Here is a 19789-nt window from a genome sequence, read left to right on the forward strand (position 1 = left end):
TATATATTTCTTCAGTACGTGACTCTGCTGCAAGACTGCCTAATGGAGAAGGTACTCGGGCAGATATATGTGAATTATTGAAAGATTCTCAGTATCTTGCGCCAGCTAGCGATCAGCAGGTATTTTTCAAATTATGTGATTATTAGCTTTAAATTTTTCTACTTTAAGCTTTGTGAAATAAAAATGCAGTTCTTGGAGTTAATGCCATATATTTCATTGTATTTGCTCTGATTTAAAAGTGTAGCTTATCTTAATCAATAAAATGCATATTTGTTTTTGTTTTCTATCAGATTCATACTGTAGTAAGTGGTGCTCTTGATCGATTGCACTATGAAAAGGACCCTTGTGTCAAATATGATGTAAATAGAAAATTGTGGATTTATTTGCATCGTCATCGTACAGAAGAAGAATTTGGTAAATGTTATCCATTTAATATTAAGTACACCAAACTGTTTGTATTTTTAAGTGATTTAGTGATAGCTTAATAGGTAATGAGTATTTGGATATAAGTTGTATTTTTTTCTTATGAGAGTCAAGCATCAATGAAACTTCCTGTTAATGTGCTTTCTTTTCTATTCTTTTTTTCATTTAATTTAAATTCCATAGATAAGTTTTTTAAGCGTATTTATATAATTGCAGAACGAATTCATCAAGCTCAGGCTGCTGCTGCTAAAGCTAGGAAAGCTGTGCAGAAAAGTAAATTGCCTAAATTTGTAAGTTCACTTTCTTTTTGGAATACATATTTTTCTGCAATAAGAGATGATATTATTGAATAATCGCAACAAGTATAAATAAATGTAAATTATTATCAAAAGTTTTTTTTTTTTGTGGGGGGGGTTAAAGAGCATCTAGACTTTGAAAATTTAGGGATTGTATGAGGGGCTGTAGTATGGTAACTTTATAATAGGAATGTATGGTCTTGAAAATAATTCAGAGTTAATAATTATCTTTAGAATATAACCTTTTTCACATTAGTGTAATTATATAAAAAAGTAAGGATGTGGAAGAAGTTTCTTTCCACAAAGAGACTTTAAACTGATTATATTACAAGTTAACTGGAATTTTCGATTGGTTCTCATATAACTTTCACATAATTTTATGTATGCTTGTGGCTTATGAACACAGGAGGTACCAAATCAATTGAAAGTTGCCTCACCATGCACTGCTGTTTCTTCCATATTGTAATTGCTTTATATAACTACATTGCCCTGCAAATATTTTGTTCAGAGGGTTCTGCTGATTGACATTAATGAATGAACTTTATTTCCATTGCAAAAATATCCTTAAGCTTTTGTTTATATAATTACACTAATTTGTAAAACGTTATATTCTAAAGACTCTATTAACTCTGGATTATTTTCAAGACCATATGTTCCTATTAAATTCTTACATTTAGATTTAATCTGTGCATACACGGAACTTTTGATTATCCCTTCATTGCTATAAAGAAATGAAAAAAATTTCAATTCTAATTGTTATGACCTCTTCTCATTCATCCTATCTTGGTTAAGAAAAAGGGATGAAAAAATTGTAATTCTCATTAATTTATTTCCTGTCAATGCCAAATTAAGCTTCTAGTGAACAGTAAGCAAAATTTAAATTGGAAACCTATTTATTTAAATTGCTTCCATCGAAAACTTCAATAATGTCAATTAAAATTATTATTAATAACAGCAAATACAAACAATAATACTATAATAATTAAATAATGAAAAATATAATCAGAATGTAATCAATAATATCTTGGCAGTCTAGTCATCTAAAAGTATCTTTCTCTATAGCAAACATTCCTGAAGACCTCAGCCTGTCCCGTCCTGTGGAATTTTTTAATTAATATATCTTTTAAAGCAGAGAATGTTCTCTTTCATTACTCATGTTACTCTTCATGCATTACTCACGTTCATAGTTAAATATATTTTTTAAATATTTCAGCATCAGAAAAAGACGTAATGTTGTAATTTTTTATGAACTGTTATATATAGGTCGGGCTTTGCAAATTTTACTACCCCCATTACAATAAATTGCCAGTTTGTTTAGTTCTTCGATGTCACTGAGATAAATATTTATTATTTCACTTTTTTGATCTGATACAATTTTTTTTGAAAAAAATCATCACTTTTTTTTTTTTTTTTTTTTCTTATTAAATACAACGAAACAAATCAAAATATGTAGGTTTTAAGTTAAATTTTCAATTTTTTGAAGGTGTAAAAGCATTTAGTTTTAATGTTAGTTTACTATCCCGAGATATCTCGGGCAATTCAAAAAAATTTAAATATTAGTCTTTGTATGATAGTTTTTTAAACAAGGGACAACACAAAGTGATACCCGACATTCTGTACTTGTATCAGGTCTCTTTTCTTACTGGCTTACTCCTGGAATCTCTTTTATGGGAGCACAGAGTACACTGTCTCATTGGATTTGATTTTTTTCTTTTTAAATTTTTTACCCACCTCTTCATAATCACTATCTGAAAAATCATCACTTTTGCTATCTTGCATCATCACCATTATTTTATTTTTTTTCAACGCATGTATCCTTTATTATACATTAGAAATCCACAAGCCGCAATATACTATACGATAGGGAAACACGTGACCAGTCCCTCCAAAAGAACTGCGCAACCAGCAAAATTTGGCAAACTGTCAATCAAAGCTGAATATTTCTTTTCATTTCCTCCAGGGCGAGTAAAACCATGATAAAACAAATCGTATTAACAAATTCTGCTTCGCCTGAGTTTTCATGAGATAATAATTAACTGCAATGTATACTAACCTGAGATAACTCGGGATAATCAGGCAAGTGGTTAAATTAATTTATTGTTATAAATGCAAACATTTTCTTCCATTAAGACACCTTTTACTAATGGCTATTTTTTCACTTTTTTTTATCTGATACAATCTTTTAATCTTCAAATTGTGTTAAACAGATTTAAAATATTTTGTTAATTTCTTTATACTTTGTGTATTTGGTGTCAGCTTGCCACACATTTTCTCACAATAGTATAAAATAAATTTATTTACATTTTGCTTGACCAGTTAAATAGATACCTTCCATTGCTACTGCCTCATTTTTTATTTCATTATATTTACTCCATATATCATATATGAATTGTGATAAACTTTCTAGATGACTTATACAAGTTGCAAAATTATTACTAGGACCTTGTATAAATTTGCATTATATCAAGTGTGAAATAAGTAACTGCAGTATGGTACTTTGATTTCTTAACTTCGCTTTTAAAAATATTCATAATTTTTTCTGCTAATAATTTCTATTAGTTGACCACATACATCGATGATAAATAATTTAAGTTTCCTTTTCCTCTTGAGCTGTATTTTTGTATATGAGATTATTAAAAAATTCATTATATTCAGCTAGAAACTGCCATAATCTAATGTAGTTTCCACTAGATCCTGTTCATAATTCAAAATGTTCATTATAGCCATAAAATGAAAGTAATGTTTCTTTGAAAATTTTGTAATTGTGTGTACTCTCTGAAGCATCTTTCTTCAATATATTTGTCCTCCAAGTAAAGGGTTGCAATATTTGTATCAGTACAACCTTGTATTGAGATTCTTGCTATGAATTTTGTTATGAAGTTCTTGTGTTCCATTGAAGATTCCTGTTGTTTAGCTCTTATTTTAATTTTTTCAATCTTCGTAGCCATTAGTAAAAGGTGTCTTAATGGAAGAAACTGTTTGCATTTGGAACAATAAATTAATTTATATTATAACATACATTTGGCAGTGTTTTCTTTTAATTATGAAATCTTGCATAATGGAAGTAAAATACCAACTGATTTATGTTATTTCTTTTCATTACAAGCATCTTATGTAGCTGCAAACAAAAGCATCTAAAAGCAGGGTGTAACGTACATCAATTTCACATTCTATTTTTCTAATAAAGTTCCCCATTAAACAAGGTATGATTCTCATTCCATATATAATTAGAGTGTATTAGGTTTACATTTGCATATATAATTTGCTTTTAAAGTATACAGTTGGTTGCATTTGCAATTATTACTGGGAAAATTATTGTGGAAGGTTTAGTTAATCAGCACACTAATTTCATTTTTTGTTAAGACTCAAATTAAGAGAGACAAGGTAGAGAAATAGAAGAATGTAATACCTTTTGTTGTTATCAATATTTTAATAAAAATAATTACTCCAAAATTAAATGCAAAATTTGAGATATTTTAACCGTCCAAGCATTATAGGTTTGGCTTTGAAATTTCAGTTTTTCTAAAATGTCATGAATAAATTTCTTGGATTATAATTCCAAAAATATCCTCTCACTTCATACTTCAACCCAGTAAACACCCGACTTGAAATCAAATATGTTAGAAGCTGGCAGAAATTTTTGTGTATAATGAATTCAAAAGCTATCCTTTTATGTAGAATTTTACCTTCCATAATCCTTAGAGGGTTAAGCACCCTAATCAGTACTCGGTGATTTAAATCTGTTTTGTAAGACAGATCTTTACTATAGTTCTAATCATGATGTAAAGCATGAAATATCATTAAATCATATTATATGAAAATGTAATTTTAAAATATTTATCTTGCAGTACCAACCAAAAGGTTTCCAGGGTCACTTGCACATTGATTAGCATTGCTATGTGTAAACTAGTCTTAGCTTGCATGCAGAGTTCTGTGTAAACTCAAATAAACCTTTTTTCATATAGAAATTAGGAATTCTTTATCAGGAATCGAGAGTGAACAACGACTCTCGATTCATAGCATTCCTTTATGCTGAGTGAACTGTCACTCTGGATTCATCAAGAATCAAGAGTGAACAATTTTAAATAATAAATGACTTGCAAACATCAGTGGTTAGTTAACACATTAATTTCCAAAGCAAAAGCTTGTAAGAATTATCTGCTTAATGATGAATGCATCATGTAATACTTTTTAAAAGGAACTAGGTCATGTTCATATTTCACATGAGGAAAATTCAGCCAGCTTGTATGCAGCAAAATGAATGTGGGATAAGCTACAAATGCTCACTAGTCTTACTCACCTGACCACAAAAATGTCATATGTTAACAGGGAAGACCAGAAAGTAGAACTTACTATGTAGTTCCTAAAAAGAGCTTTCAAATGCAAGAATCCATCTAGAAGAATTTATTTAGATATTGCAAAATGTGCTAAGAAAGGCTATCTCAGTGAAGGGACAGTTTTGGATTTTATTTAACTTGCATATGAAAAAAAAAAAAAAAATGTAAAAACACGAACTGAGAAGCCTGTTTCCTGGTATCTAATTCTGTAATAAACTCCCATTGTTCTTGAGATTAAAAAATACTTGACATAAAGGACAGCTTGTTCTATGGTATACATAAAAATGTGGTTTGTTAGTTACTGGAATGTGGCAAAGCACACAAGGGCTATCTCCCTAAGGGGAGGGAGGGATGCTCTCTTTCAGTACTTTTTAATAGAAATAAATATTCATGTTGCACACAGCCATGAAGAAATGGAAAACACAAAATTGTAAGTGTACACTACTAAGTCCAAAATCCAGGCATGTAATTATCTGGCAACTAGCATTTTTTCCCCCCTTTGCAAAATCTGTGAATGACCAATATAATACTCAAGAAAAAAGTGTGTTGTAAAAGTAGATTTACCTCTGAATAACTGGTTCCTATATGTCACTTTAAGATGCTGGCTAAAGAATCACACTGTAACTACTAACAATACAGCAGTTGACATTAGCCATGAATGCACTTTAAGCCCTTTGGTGGTTGTGGGGGTAGCATATTTCTGTTTGACCAAAACAGTAAGTAAAGCTCCAAGACATAATTAACATAACTGTCATCCGTTCCTAAGACCAAAATTAGCACAGTACTTTTTTTTAAATTATTTGCATTTACACTTTAAAGTTATTATGAATGTGTGCTAATTTAACAAAATTACCAAAAATGCCTATTTAATATTTTTCATTTTAAAATTTAATTCTTTTACATATTACTTTTCTGCATATGGTTATAAGTTATCATTAAATATTATTTTTACATTAAAAGTGTTAAGATTTAAGATATTTATATTTGTTAATACAAAAATATATAGTTTTACATCACTTACCTTGCATAAAAAGGGCACACAATTACCATCTTGTCTCAAGGTGAAAAATACTTTGGTTCAGCTTTGCTCATTAACCTGTTCATGATGGGCCCCTCAGTTACCAAACCACTCTCTCAAGATGATGCACTGTCTTGTGGGGATGGGCAGTTAATGCTGCTAAGCCTAACTTTAGAAAAAATTCACAAAAATTAAATTTGTGGTCCATTTATTCCAATTTTTAGTACATTATGAAATAAGCACTCATGTAGTTATTAGATTTAATTTTAAAACTTTATCATTATAGTTTCATTAAAAATGTTAAAAAAATTATCAGTTCTAGAGTAATATAACTTTTGACTTATTTCAAATAAATATTTATGGGAAAAATGACCATACAATCACCGATTTTTTTAACACAACTCATTTCTAAAAATAAAAATTATTAAAAAGTCTTTCTTTAAAAAAAAAAATGTGTGAAAAAACGAAAAGGGAGTGTTATTTCTGAAAGGAGACAGAGCATGATATTCTTTGAAACATGGGTGTACGCAAAGTCCTATGTTATATATGTCACAAGAATAGAATGTCTTCTGCTATCTACGATTTAAAAAAAAAAGATTAAAAATATGACCTCCCTAATCATATGATAAAAAAAGCTACAATAAAAAAAATCCTCAATCCTAGAAGAAATCTAAGAGCAATAAACAAATATGTATTGCAAAGTATTGAGAGCACATGCATTTGTTCATGATGCAGTTAAAAAGCCAGCTGTTTATATATATTGCTCATAGCTTACGAATTTTGAAACAAAATACCAAAATGTAATATTGCGAAGAATTGAAGGTCAGCATACTTAACTTTTGATAAATTACACTATAACAGACACACAGCTACATCTAGAAGCAACAAAAAATACTAATTAAACATTCTGTCTAAAAAGTCATGTGATATGCCTTCCACAGAGTGCATTTAAATGGGGATTCATATATGACATGCCCAGCTGTGAGATAACATTTGCTGCTGATGCACGTATGATAACCTGTTACAAACGGGTTAAGATCTAATTTCTAGAATAGGGGTTCTCAAACTTTTTATGCCACATGAACTTCTTTTTGCACTGCTAGAGGTTTATCCCTGCCTCCTTTCCAAAACATGAAAAATATGCATGCATTTATTTCTTAACATGTTTAATTAACTAAGCAGCAGAAAGTATTAAAAAAGTTGATAAATACGAAAACTTGAATAGAAGTAATTTTTGTTTATGGGCTAAAACTATAAATACTGAACAGCTAAATAAAACTTTGAACACATTACTCCATTTGAAAGTATGAAATTCCTCCAAGGGGGAAATTCTCTCCTAGTTGAGAACCCGTGCTCTAGAATAAAGAAGAAAAGTATTCAGGTTATTTCTAAAAACAGCAGTTGTAGCTGCGGATGGATGAACAGTGAACATATATGTACAGTACACAGAGTATAATGAAGTAGGTGAAGCTGCCTACTAGAAAAATGGGTCCAAAAATGTTGCGATCACTCAATGGTGCTGCTGTTGCATCTGAGCAGTTCCAAATGTAAACATTTATCGAGTCGACAGGTGGCTATGCTTCTTAATGGATGAAGGAATGTTTATTTTTTTATGCGATGGATTGCATTATTATTAACGTTATAATATTCTGCTCACTAATGATTGTATTTTGTTTCTCAAATTATAAAATTAATTTACAGCTTTCGTGCTGTAAGGCTTGTAGTACTTTTTATGAATTATTAATCTGAAGATATTTTTCAGTCACCTCCCTTAGAAAAATAATCATATTACTAGTAATAATACGTACTGTATATATGTTAAATTTAATAAGAATATGTTCTTCGCATCTCTCATTTTGTAAAATGCTTAGATACACAGCTTGATATAAACTGTGGCGAAATTTTAGTGAATTAGAATTTTTTGCTTCAGTCAGTAAATTTTCTTTACTGTCATAATGAATTATTCTTTTTTATAAATCAGATGTCAGTTTTGATTTTGATATTTTTATTGTTTCCTCTTTAAAAATTTCCATATCTTTGCTATTTAAGAAGATCTGAATTATGTTTCAAATTGATTTGACAAGATTTTTAAATAGAATTCAGATTTGGTTCAGTTAAGTATTCTGAACACGTGCTTATTATTCATAATTAAATATAAAGAGTAAAAAATATATTGAAACTAATTCAATCTATCTTTAATTTTGTCCTGCTTGAACTAACTTCTAACCAATAAATGCAGTATTTTGACTAAAAAATAATGCAGATCTTTTGTATTTTAAAAGTACATGTGCCAAACTCTTTTCCTCCAAAGGATATGTATGCAGACATTAAGCTAATTATATATTACCTACAATATTGGGGTTCTCTCCCTCTTCCCCGAAATTAAGTGTAGTTAATAAGTTTTCAAAGTAAATCATTCTATCCCATTCAATAGCCTAAAAGATGAATTATGTTTAGAAAAATTTTATCCCAGTTATAATGAGATGATATTTTCGCGCTGTTAAGTTTCAAATTGGTTCATGTAGCTTTTTTGATAAAAATGTTTTTTATGTGTTATCCTTTACTGGAAAAGATCCCCAATTTTTATTTTCATTTATTGAACTGATTATTTACTAATAGAGTCTAATTACATTTGTTGCAAAACTACCAGTTTAATATCTGAATACCTAATGTATACTTGCTGCGGTATTTAAAAAAATATCATTACCTATGTAAAACTAAAGTCCGTTTTATCTTGCAGTAATTACTTAACTTTCTTATTCTCAATTTAATATCTTTTTTCATTGATTAAAGACCCGCAGTGAAAGAAACAAGTTCAAATAAATAACAAAAATTTAATAAAAATGTAACAGTAATTATATAAATAATCCTGAAACGATCTTAACAGTATTGTTTTATATTGTTACACACAGGGGTGAGCTATAGAAGAGTAGCTAGAGTGACTCCTTTGTTAAATCTGTCTTCAATTTGCAAGCGCCTTGTTCTTTCCCACAAGCAGCTGAGCAGCAAAAGTCATTGAATGCTGCCAGTTCGGTCCTAGGTTTGAATCCCGGCAACAGGCTAGCTGCATGGCCATTTTCCTCGTTTTCCCATGTGAAACATATATACAAGCTAGTTTCCCTTAGAAATGAAGGAATCATGCCCTTTGGCAGATAGCATGCTAGTTGTTTGGTGTAATTAAATAAAGCAAACCAAACCCTTTCTTTTTGTTTATGGCTTAGAAAGTACTGCTGCTGAATGTGTACATGTCTATATAATTATATAATGGTTCAGACTCATTAGGAAAACTATTTAAAAAAACCCAGTTAATTGCAATTTACTCTGAATTTTTTTACATGATGCAAATTTAATATTTAATGATTAAAATTTAATTCTACACATGCACTGTACCAAGCATGCATCTACACATGCACTGTTCTCACCCTGCACTGTACCAAGATTTAAATCTTAATTTTTAATAGCCATTCATTTATGTGATTAGGTGGCATGATTATGATTAATATGAATAACTTATTTAATATGCTGAATTTATCTCATGGAAAATCAATTTTTCATTACACGTATCTGTTTGTTATGTTTTCACTCAACCATGCAAGTAAAGTTAATTTTAAGCAGCATAGTGTTCATTTACATGTATTATAAAAACCTAAAATAAAATAGAAATAAATGAAATAAAAAGGCAAATTCTCTATCATTCCTGTATAATTTCAGAAATATATTTAACTCTAAAATTTCACAATTGCCTGCTTTCATGCACGAAATGCAGATGCACATAAGTTAGGCAAAATATTTAACTAATTTCTAATTTATTGCTTTTTAAATATCCTTTTATTTACTAACAATCCAGGCATTCTGTAAAGTTATATACATTCATCTGACTGTGATGAGGCATGATATAAATGTTGCTTACCTTTGGAACTCTAAATCTACTTGGATTTTTCATTCCCAAGCTTTTATTCTTTTGCATAACAGTTCTATAACCAGTGTTGCATCCAGGGACGAAACAGGTTGTATTATAAGACTTATTCATAATGGAAATTATATCAAATCAATATTTTCGATATTGCTGCTTATGTCAAATACTACGACAAGACAAACCACTGGTGATTGCAGCACCCTCTATAAATAATGCGACACGAAGTGGACCACTTTTGGGAAAAATGGTAATACCAGTTTCACCTCCTTCATTAGACTCCGTAATACAGTATATATCAGGGGTGGCTGAACTTCCGCATGCTGGGAAGCCACATTTCATGATTCAGAGAATTTTCAGAGCTGCATCTATATTTTTCAAGAACCATAATTCCATATTTACATCCTTTTGTTAAGTAATGGAGCAGATTCTCATGGAAGGAAATGTTTGAAGAAAATTAATGATAATTTTTGCATTTTCCATGTAATTAATACATTTTGATGGAAAAGCAAAGTTTAAAGTTATAGAAAACATTTAGCAGAAATAAATATCGCAATAGAAACACCCTAAGATTATGTACTGTGCAGACATAGATGACAAAAGTTTTAAACTTAACCAAATTATTAACAATATATATAAAAAATAAAATTACAATAAATAATTTTGATCAATACCAGAAACTTAAAGTTAAGAGTGTAACATAATCATTGTCAAAAATTACACTTAGTTAACTATTCATTAAACTCCAAGGGTTTTTCCTTTAAAGAATAATACACTATTAATGATACAATAAATACATTACCTGTTCTATGAATACTGGCATTCAGTAACTCGTGAAAAACATAACACAGAACAAAACTACATGATTAATTTGAATTTCACATGACTAAATAGATCTGTGCTTTTGGCCAAGAAGGCACCTGAAAAATTAAACCTTGAATGTACTTGAATTTGTAAATACCGCTCACTGCAGTTGCTCACGAGAAATCACAGCTTGGAAAAACATGTGGTTGCTTGCTAAGTTCTTTTTATAATAATTTAAATAGCAAAATCAAAAAGCAAGAATCAGTATTTTCCATATATAACATCTTTATTATTCTTTGTAACCCTCACTAACTCCTTACTGATTTTATGGCATGACAACCTTCTGAAACTAAACTGAAACTAAAGGTGAAGTGAAAGTAGTAGTCATTATTTAGTAGATGTAGTTGTAGTTATTATGACCAATAATAATTGTTGCCTACATCACTCCCCTACCAGTAACAAAGTTACGTTACTCTGAAAACATGGTGGGAGAGAAGATACAAATATCTATACAAATAACACTGATACAAATATATAAACTGAAATTATGTACACAAAAAAACCATAATTAAGTTTTAAATTAATATGAAAGAGTTATAAGTTCAAGAAGAGTCAATAACGTCATTGAAACGAACTGGAAGTTTTACTTGTCTTCCACATTGTGTTAATTTTTTAGGTTGTTCTAGTTGCTGACTTGGCACTGATGTTTGCTGACTTGGCACAGATGTATGATCACTTTTTGAAGTTGGAGACTAAAGTTCTGTAACACATAAGCTGGTTTTAACCTATCCACAGAGATACTAACTTGTTTATTTTTAATTGATAGAAGAAAATATTTCGGGGTTCTTTGCAGTACCAAAAAGGGCTCCAAAGGTTTTTTTACTCTGTCAACCCGCAGAAACACGTGCGAGCATGTGTACAAATCTTTTGGGATGAAAATCTTTTGTTTACATTTGGATTTGGATTGATAAGGCTTTAAAAGGGCCATCTGATTTCGAAGATTACTTACAAAATTATCATTAGATATTGGCATGTTTGATTCTTCAAAGAATTCGCCAGGTAATTTAATAGTTTTGCCATAAACCATTTCAGCTATTGTATACTTACAGTCCTCATGTAGAGCAGCTCGCAAACCCATAAGAACTGTTGGTAATGTTTCTGTCCAATGAAGAGAATTATGACATCTAATAGCTGCTTTTAAAGTATGGTGTAGACGTTCAATTTTCCCATTACTCTGAGGATGGTAAGAAGTTGTGTGGTTTACTTTTACTCCACATAGCGAAGCCAAATTTCGAAACAGTTCCGAAATGAATGGAGTTCCTCTGTCGGTAATAACACAAGAAGGTACACCAAATCGTGTTATCCAATGTTCATAAAAGGCTCTTGCTATATTTTCTGCTGTGATATTTGATAACGGTACCACTTCCATCCAATCCATCCAAGAGGTAAACCGATCAATACACGTCAAACAGTAAGTGTATCCATTAGAAGGTGAATAAGGCCCAATTAAATCAATGTGGTCTAATGAATCAGTAAGGACTTCAATGTGGACACTAAATCTTTCATCTGGTGCTTGATATTGAGAATATTCTGATTTTGTATGTTTAGTTAGTTTATTTTTCTGACAATTGATACAAGTTTGAGCCCACTGTTTAACATCTTTTTATATATCCGGCCAAATGAATCTTTTAGTAATTTCTTTTACAGTACTTCGGATTCCAGGGTGAGCTAAACCATGAATTGCATTAAATATTTTCATCCGAAAAGTTTGAGGTATGAATGGTCTGATATTAGAAGTAGAGGTATCGCAATATAAGAGTTTTCCTGATGGTAATTGGTGCTGTTTAATGTGCAATGATTTGGAATGTAATTTCAATTGTTGCAGTTCATCATCATTAATTTGTGCATCTGCTATCATGTCAAAATCAACAACAGGTGAATCGATGTCCTCAATACTAGATAGGCTGTCTGCAACCACATTGTTTTGACCACTTATATGGCATAGGTTAGTAGAGAATTGTGAGATATATTGTAACTGTCTGAGTTGTCTGGGAGATGCTTTGTTATGATTCTGCTTAAAAGCAAACGTTAAGGGCTTATGATCCGTATAAATAGTAAAATCGCGGCCTTCAAGTAAATGTTTAAAGTGTTTAACGGATAAATATGTACCCAAAAGCTCGCGATCGTAAGCGCTATAATTTTTCTGGGCATCATTAAGCTTTTTTGAAAAAAATGCAATAGGTTTCCATCCATTTGGTTCTTTTTGTTGAATAACTGACCCAATAGCCAAATCGGATGCATCTGTGAGAAGTGCCAGAGGGTAATCCGAATTAGGGTAGGCCATCAACGCTACTTGAGCAATATCTTGTTTACATTTTTCAAAACTTTTTCTGGTTTCATTGGTCCCTCTAAATATGAATAAAATGCTTTGTTTATCCTGTTTTGTATTCAGGAAATTTTGTTCCTATGATGCAAATTTGAAACTTTTGTTTAATGCAACTGAGTCCCCCCCCAGACAGAATGTGTCCAGTCTTTCCCTTTATAGTTATTGATTGGTTTTAGAAGTAAACTAAAATCGAAATAAGTAATCATAATAATCTTCACTAGTACAGTAAGAAGAATTTTATTTGAGTGATAAATAAAACTGTAATTTTAAAAATAGATCTGGAGACTAGATGTTTCAGTCTGGAGGGAACAAAGCATATTTAATAAACCTGAAAACATCCAAGAAAGGTTTCAGTACAATGATCACAAAATCATGGTATGAGCAGGCATCATTTTGAATGACCACATTAACTTTCACATTTTTACAAAGCAAGTATGCTTGCTGAAATTTATAAAGATAATGTTCAGGATCCTTATGTCAAGTTGTTTAGGGATGTAATTGGTAATAATAATTTTCTCTCAATGCTAATCTCCATTGTCGTGTGCTAGTAACTGAATATTTTGAAGGTGAATGAATCCATTAGATGAAGTGACTCATATTTTCTCCAGATTTAAATCTGCTAGAACATGCAGCACATATTAGGATGCTGACTGATATCAGTCCAACCTCATCTAACATTCTGTAGGAACATCAAGATGCTATTCATTGTTACTGCAGAAATACCTGGACAGTCTAATACACAGCACGGAAATCACTCTAAAGCTTACATTTCATTAATGGTGACCACATGCATTAATTTTCTCTGTGCATTTCTAAAATGTTGTAACACCAACCATTCCTTCATATCACATTTCTTACGTTGTTATTTAAATTTATTTTTTGCTGAAATTGGCAATTATGCATCTTAAAGATTTGTCAGGAATGACAAAGGTCTTGTGCAAGATCCATGTTCTTAACCTTGAAATCTTTCAAAAATGTAAGTTTTTGTTTCTAGTATATTTTGACTATACTACAGATTATTGGCACTTCATTTTCCTTTCAAAGCTTGCCAAAAATCACTTTTTGTCATTCTGAACCATGAATTTTGAATCAGCAAATGCGAAATATGACTTTAATTTCATCTGACTTTCAAATTTTGTATTATGTTTTGGAAATTGCATCGTCCAAAAGTAATGTTGCTTTACTCTCCATTACTAATAACAAAGAATAAGGGAAAAGGAAAGCTGTTACTTATATTCTAACATGTCAGTTGAAGAAATACTTTTGAAGCCAATCATGAAGTCATTTAGGCTTCTTGTAATAAGTAACCAGTTTTGTTCATTTTATTGTTTTCAGAACTTGGATCATATATTTTCCTTCTTGGCATTTTTACTTCTTAGACAATGAGGTGTCACACTTATATTGATATATGATAATGGCTACACATGTGCCATTACCATTTTTTGAAGTCCATCATATTTTTGATGGCTTGGATAAATGGTGTGACATGAAATTAGTTTTAAGGCCATGATAAATTTGCTACTCTAAATATTTGTTTCACGTTTCTGCTTTCAAGCACCTAACAGTATGATCACTGAGGCAATTATCAACAATATGTTCAACTAGCAAAATCACACCAAACATGTATTTAAAGCTACGATGACCAGTAAGATATGCATCTGCCCCTTGCAAGTAAGTCAGCTATGGAGGCCTTACAAATTAGATGGAGTCCTCAATATTGGACAAATGGTACATGGTTATGTTAGGTTATGTAATAAAATCAAAGACATGAGGGCTGCCTATCTAAGGGAAGGGGTGCTACACAGAGAAGTTTATAAAGAAACTGCCTCATATTCTCAGTATGCATTTAGAACACCAACCATGCAGCCAACCATTCAACCTGACTTCAAATCCAGGTCAAACTACCAGCATTCAACGGCTTTCGTTTGACCAAGAGAGTGCTACATCTGTGGGTTAAAACTTTGGCCTGAAGACTTGTTAACCTCACTCAGTTCTGGGCAAGCTGTTTCTCACAAACTTTGCAGGATTTAGAGGATATTTGATGTCAATAAAATGTAACTTATCCATTATACTGCCAACCCAGAAAGACGACAAATAGGAACTTAATTTATGTATTCTGTGTCCCAGAATCAAGACTGTAAGAGTACATATCTCATTATGATTCCATGGGTAGAGCTAGGTAATAAAATAGTAGCTGTGCCAATGGCATAAAATTGTGATATTTTAAAGTTGCTAAGAATTAGATTTTTCATAAACCACCCACATGGAACGAATTAGATTTTTCATAAAACACCCACTGCAAAATACACCAGCTGTTTTAGACATTGCATCTCACGACTGTGATTTCAAAAACAATTCGTGTCATCTGCAGAATTTTGTAATTGGAAAAGTGCTTGATAGTTTTCCTAATTAAAATTGTAAATCAGTATTTTGTTTTTATTTGTAAAAGTAACTGAGGCCATATTAAATATTCAGTTACTGATTGTTGGTCAAAAGCTATAAACCAGAGTTTGGAATCGATAATAGCTTTTGAAATATTTGTGAGCAAAGTGAACATTTAACATATTTTTTCAAGAGTTGCACTCTTGTAATTTGGCTTTAGATACTACGTCAGTGGGCTGGTCTCATGAGCATATTTTTGTTTTTCCCCCTTGTGTAACATGACTGTGGTCTCCACAACAATATCCCTTTCCTTGGGTAGATAGTTTTCGTATGCTTCACTATAATTCATTGAACAAGCATTCTTCATAACAGTTTAACATATTATCATATGTTTTCAGCATTTTCTGTGTAGAATTTCTGTTATTAAATTACTTTTTAATGCATTATTAAAAACCTATGAACATATTGTAACATGATTTTATGTCACAATTCTTTTTGTTTAATATAGAAAAGCAAAGAAATTACACGTGCTCTGACATCAGCACATGCTACATCAAGTGCAGATAATGCTGCTCTCCTAAATGTTGATATACCACCAGTCATAACTTCTGGAACATCTGTCCAAAGTCCTCGTGGTGGATCAAGTCCAAGAACACAGGTAATGATACTCATGCTTTCTTTATTTCATTTGCTTTGATGCTGGTCAAAATATAAAGATCAGAGAAAGAATTTAGTTGTATGGTTATTCCAACTGTACTAATAGTATTGAGAAGCTTTGAATATACTATCATTTAAAAATTAGTTTGATGCTTGGAAGAAGCTAAAAGGTATTCTCAAGGAATGAATTATATTGCTAAAATACATAATGTTTATGCCATTAGAAGCATCTTTTTTTTTTAATTATTGGTTTGGTTTTAGGGGCTTGGAACATACAACTTATAGGATTTCAGAGATGTGTGGCTAATAAGATGCCCTGATATCTGTAAAGAAAATGTGCAAGTTCCAAAATGTGAAATTTCTGCAAATACCAATGAGATTTAGTGTGGGGAGTATAAAGAATACAACATGAATCTAAAGAGTGGTCAACACTTTGCAGGGTGATAGAACGCAGCTATATGAGCAATATTCATCATACGAAGTCTGGGCAGAACGCGAAAGGCGAGCCTCTAGGTCATGTTGTAAATGGTATAAAAAGGTTCAGTTTTATATCCAACAGTCAATCACACCCAAAGATTTTTTTTTCATGAATTGTGAGATGATGGCTGGTTATACAAACCACAAAATTTCCATGACGATGGATTTGTCAAGGTGGTCCCATGGCTTGGCCACCAAGATCACTGGATCTCTTTATTTGGACTTTTTCGTGTGGGGCCATACGAAAAGCCTAATCTATGATTGCCCTATTGAAACCAATGTGGATCTAGTCGCCAGGATTGCCATTGTTGCCGGCAATAGTTGGAAAATGCCTAGTGTCTTTGCAAATGTGCGTCAGTCCCTGTCGTGCAGGTGTGAAGCCTGCATTACAGTGGCAGAATGTCTTTCAAGCAATTTCTTTGAGCATCTGCATCAATTACATTCCTGCTAGTAAAATGTTTTCTGAAGTATCTCCTCTCATATGTCTGTTAATTCTTTAAATGTGACAGTGAAAATCTACCTTTTAGCTTTTCACTGCGTCCGTTCCAACTATACGTTCTGTGACGAATGTTGCCGCATAACTGCATTGTATCGCTTTGTAAAGTTTTGCCCACTTTTTCAGATTCACCCTCTTTGTGGCAAGTGGTGCTTGCAAAACCTCAAGCTGGGTTTAGGTAATGCTATTAATTTCCTTGCCAGTAACAAATTAATATTATATAATATGAAATTTCCTGGGCATAGCATAGTTGTACATATCAATACTAGTGTAACTGAAATCATTTGATTTCAATTTCTGTTCCTCAGATTTAAGAACTTACAGTTTAAGAAGTAGGGAGAGATGAGTTAAGATTTAGAAACATGAATAGAGGTAGGAGGGATGTGAAACATCTATATCAGCATATAATCATATCAGTAATATGCCTTTTATAGTTCAACAAAGATTAACCATAGATTAAAAATATTGATGGTCATGGTCTTAGAGCAAAACCTGTCGTGTCAGAATGATACTTGTTATAGAGAGTAGTACATCTTGTCTTCTCTTTGTTCTTCAAATGAATTTAAATGTCTTCAAGGAAAGTTAACCCCGCTAGATTGTTGTAAGTTTGAGGGAAAATCTTGACCAGTAAAGTCTAAAGTTAGAAATAAAAAAAAAAGCATAGAATAAGCAAATTGGAATGGGAGAAAGAAAGATATTCTGTAATGTGTAGAAACCATACCATGTTGAGCTTTGAAAAATTTCTGTATCTACATACTATTGAGTATAAGCTTTAGTTCAAAGGCTTTTTGCCTTTGAAAGGCAGCTATTTCATTCAGCAGCTGTTTTTTGACTAAAAAATTAGTTGTCTGGTTTTTTTAGAACATTGCAATGGCTAGGAATTCATTGGCAAGTAATCTTCCAACCAGAAGTTTGAGTTTTCACTCCTTCCACTTGAAAGAAATCATTACTGCATGGGAGTTATGAGCCAAGATTGTAGCCTGCAAACCGGCAAAAGAGATAACTTTTTTGAAGATCAGGTTTAAATTAAACAGATTTCAAATGTATATTTATTAGCTTTAATTTCTGCATCAAAACATTTAATATTTAAGCCTAAAAACTGAAAAAAATCTTTGGCATAAAATGTGTGTTTTATAGATACAAAAATGAAAAATACAAAAACTTGTTGTTGTTGTTGTTGCTAAAGATGTGAAAAAATGCAAAGTTTTTAGAATAAAAATGATATAAAAATATATATTTTTAAAATGACGGATAAACATGACTCAAATTTCAATTATACATTTTAAGATTCTTTTACTAATTCAGACCAATATTCTGCATCAGTCCTACCTTTACAGTTGAATATGTAATTTCCCTTATTAATTTTCTTGATTGCATAGTCAGAAAGTTTTCCATGACTTCTTTTAAAAAAATGCTCTTTTTCTTCATCATTTTATTCTGTTTTTGCAATAAATAAATCTCCATATTTAGTTTCAGTTTTTCTCAATAAGGTCAGATTATATCTCCCAGGCTCTAAATCTTTCAGTTTTAGGATAATACATGAGACTATTGATTTCATCCATTTATTGGGAAACATTTTTTCAAGGCAAAGCATTTCTGCTAGAGGCTTTTATAAAATGATAATTCCACCAACATATATTGGGATTTAACGAAAGTTTCCTGCCTCTGCAATTATTGTCTGCGCAAACAGTTTGAGTTGCCATGTTTAATCATGTTATGTCAAGTGATATTTGGCAATTGAAAGAAAGATACTTGCTTTAGAACACTGTGTTGTGAAATTTGTAAAAACATATTGTCATCATTAAGTACAAGGTGTCTGAAACGGAACTATCACGCTATCAGATTAGAATTTTCATTTACTTCCAGTTTTGTTACAAAAAGTCAGCTTTAGGTACTAATGTTGTAGCATATAACACTGTGAAGGTTTTGCACCGAATGTTCAAAAACAAGGACAGTGATATTCAAGAAGCAGAGCGCTCTGGCCAGCCTACTGATGTTGATGAGGCTTGCCTGTGAGACCTTGTGGAAAAAGATAAGTATGCAACCACTCAAGAGCTTTTTATGGAGTTAGACATTAGTGTCATGTCCGTTGGTTGCAATATTCATCGCATAAACTTGGCATGCAAGTTCAGTAACTGTGTGTCACATGAGTTGACTAGAGCAGATGAGGACAGAGCTGTTCGGGCCTGTGCTAATCTGCTCCAATATCAATGCAAGGCCAAAATTCTGGACTGGATCATCACTTATGATGAAAAGTGGATTTACTTCAACAACACACGCCAAAAAGGGGATTGGTCTGCACCCAGTGGGCCTGTCGGCAGCGTCGCAAAGCGCAATTTGGCAACAAAAAAGATCATACTTTGTATCTGATGGGATTGCTCTGGTATTATCCATTAAGAGTATCTGGAGAAAGGTAAAACCCTCGATAGTAAGGTGTACAATGAGATGCTAGTCCACCTTGACACTGCTATCAAGGAAAAAGATTGAACTGAGTTCTAGTGCAAAAAGGTAATGTTCCATCAATGTAGTGCAAAACTACATGTGTCTGCTTTTATCGGCTGGATTCTGTACAGACTTGAATGGGATCTGTTGCCACACCC

General features: G+C 31.8%; 1 protein-coding gene across 3 annotated transcripts in view; it reads left to right on the plus strand.

Moving 5' to 3' along the window:
- LOC118192193 (nuclear factor related to kappa-B-binding protein) overlaps window positions 1-19789 on the plus strand; it is a 226920-nt gene that overhangs the window by 181536 nt on the left and 25595 nt on the right. For 2 of the 3 annotated variants that reach the window (XM_035363095.2, XM_035363094.2), the window contains exons 18-21: window positions 16-119; window positions 291-414; window positions 640-713; window positions 16068-16217. In XM_035363095.2, coding sequence (XP_035218986.2) covers window positions 16-119; window positions 291-414; window positions 640-713; window positions 16068-16217 — 452 coding nt within the window. Of the gene's footprint in view, window positions 1-15; window positions 120-290; window positions 415-639; window positions 714-16067; window positions 16218-16477; window positions 17366-19789 lie in introns of those variants that run through there. The other variant, XM_085809707.1, reaches the window with a different exon arrangement.

Source organism: Stegodyphus dumicola, chromosome X2 (assembly GCF_044657685.1).
Source record: "Stegodyphus dumicola isolate Sdum_Otavi_A_Nest chromosome X2, ASM4465768v1".
NCBI classification, from domain to species: domain Eukaryota; kingdom Metazoa; phylum Arthropoda; class Arachnida; order Araneae; family Eresidae; genus Stegodyphus; species Stegodyphus dumicola.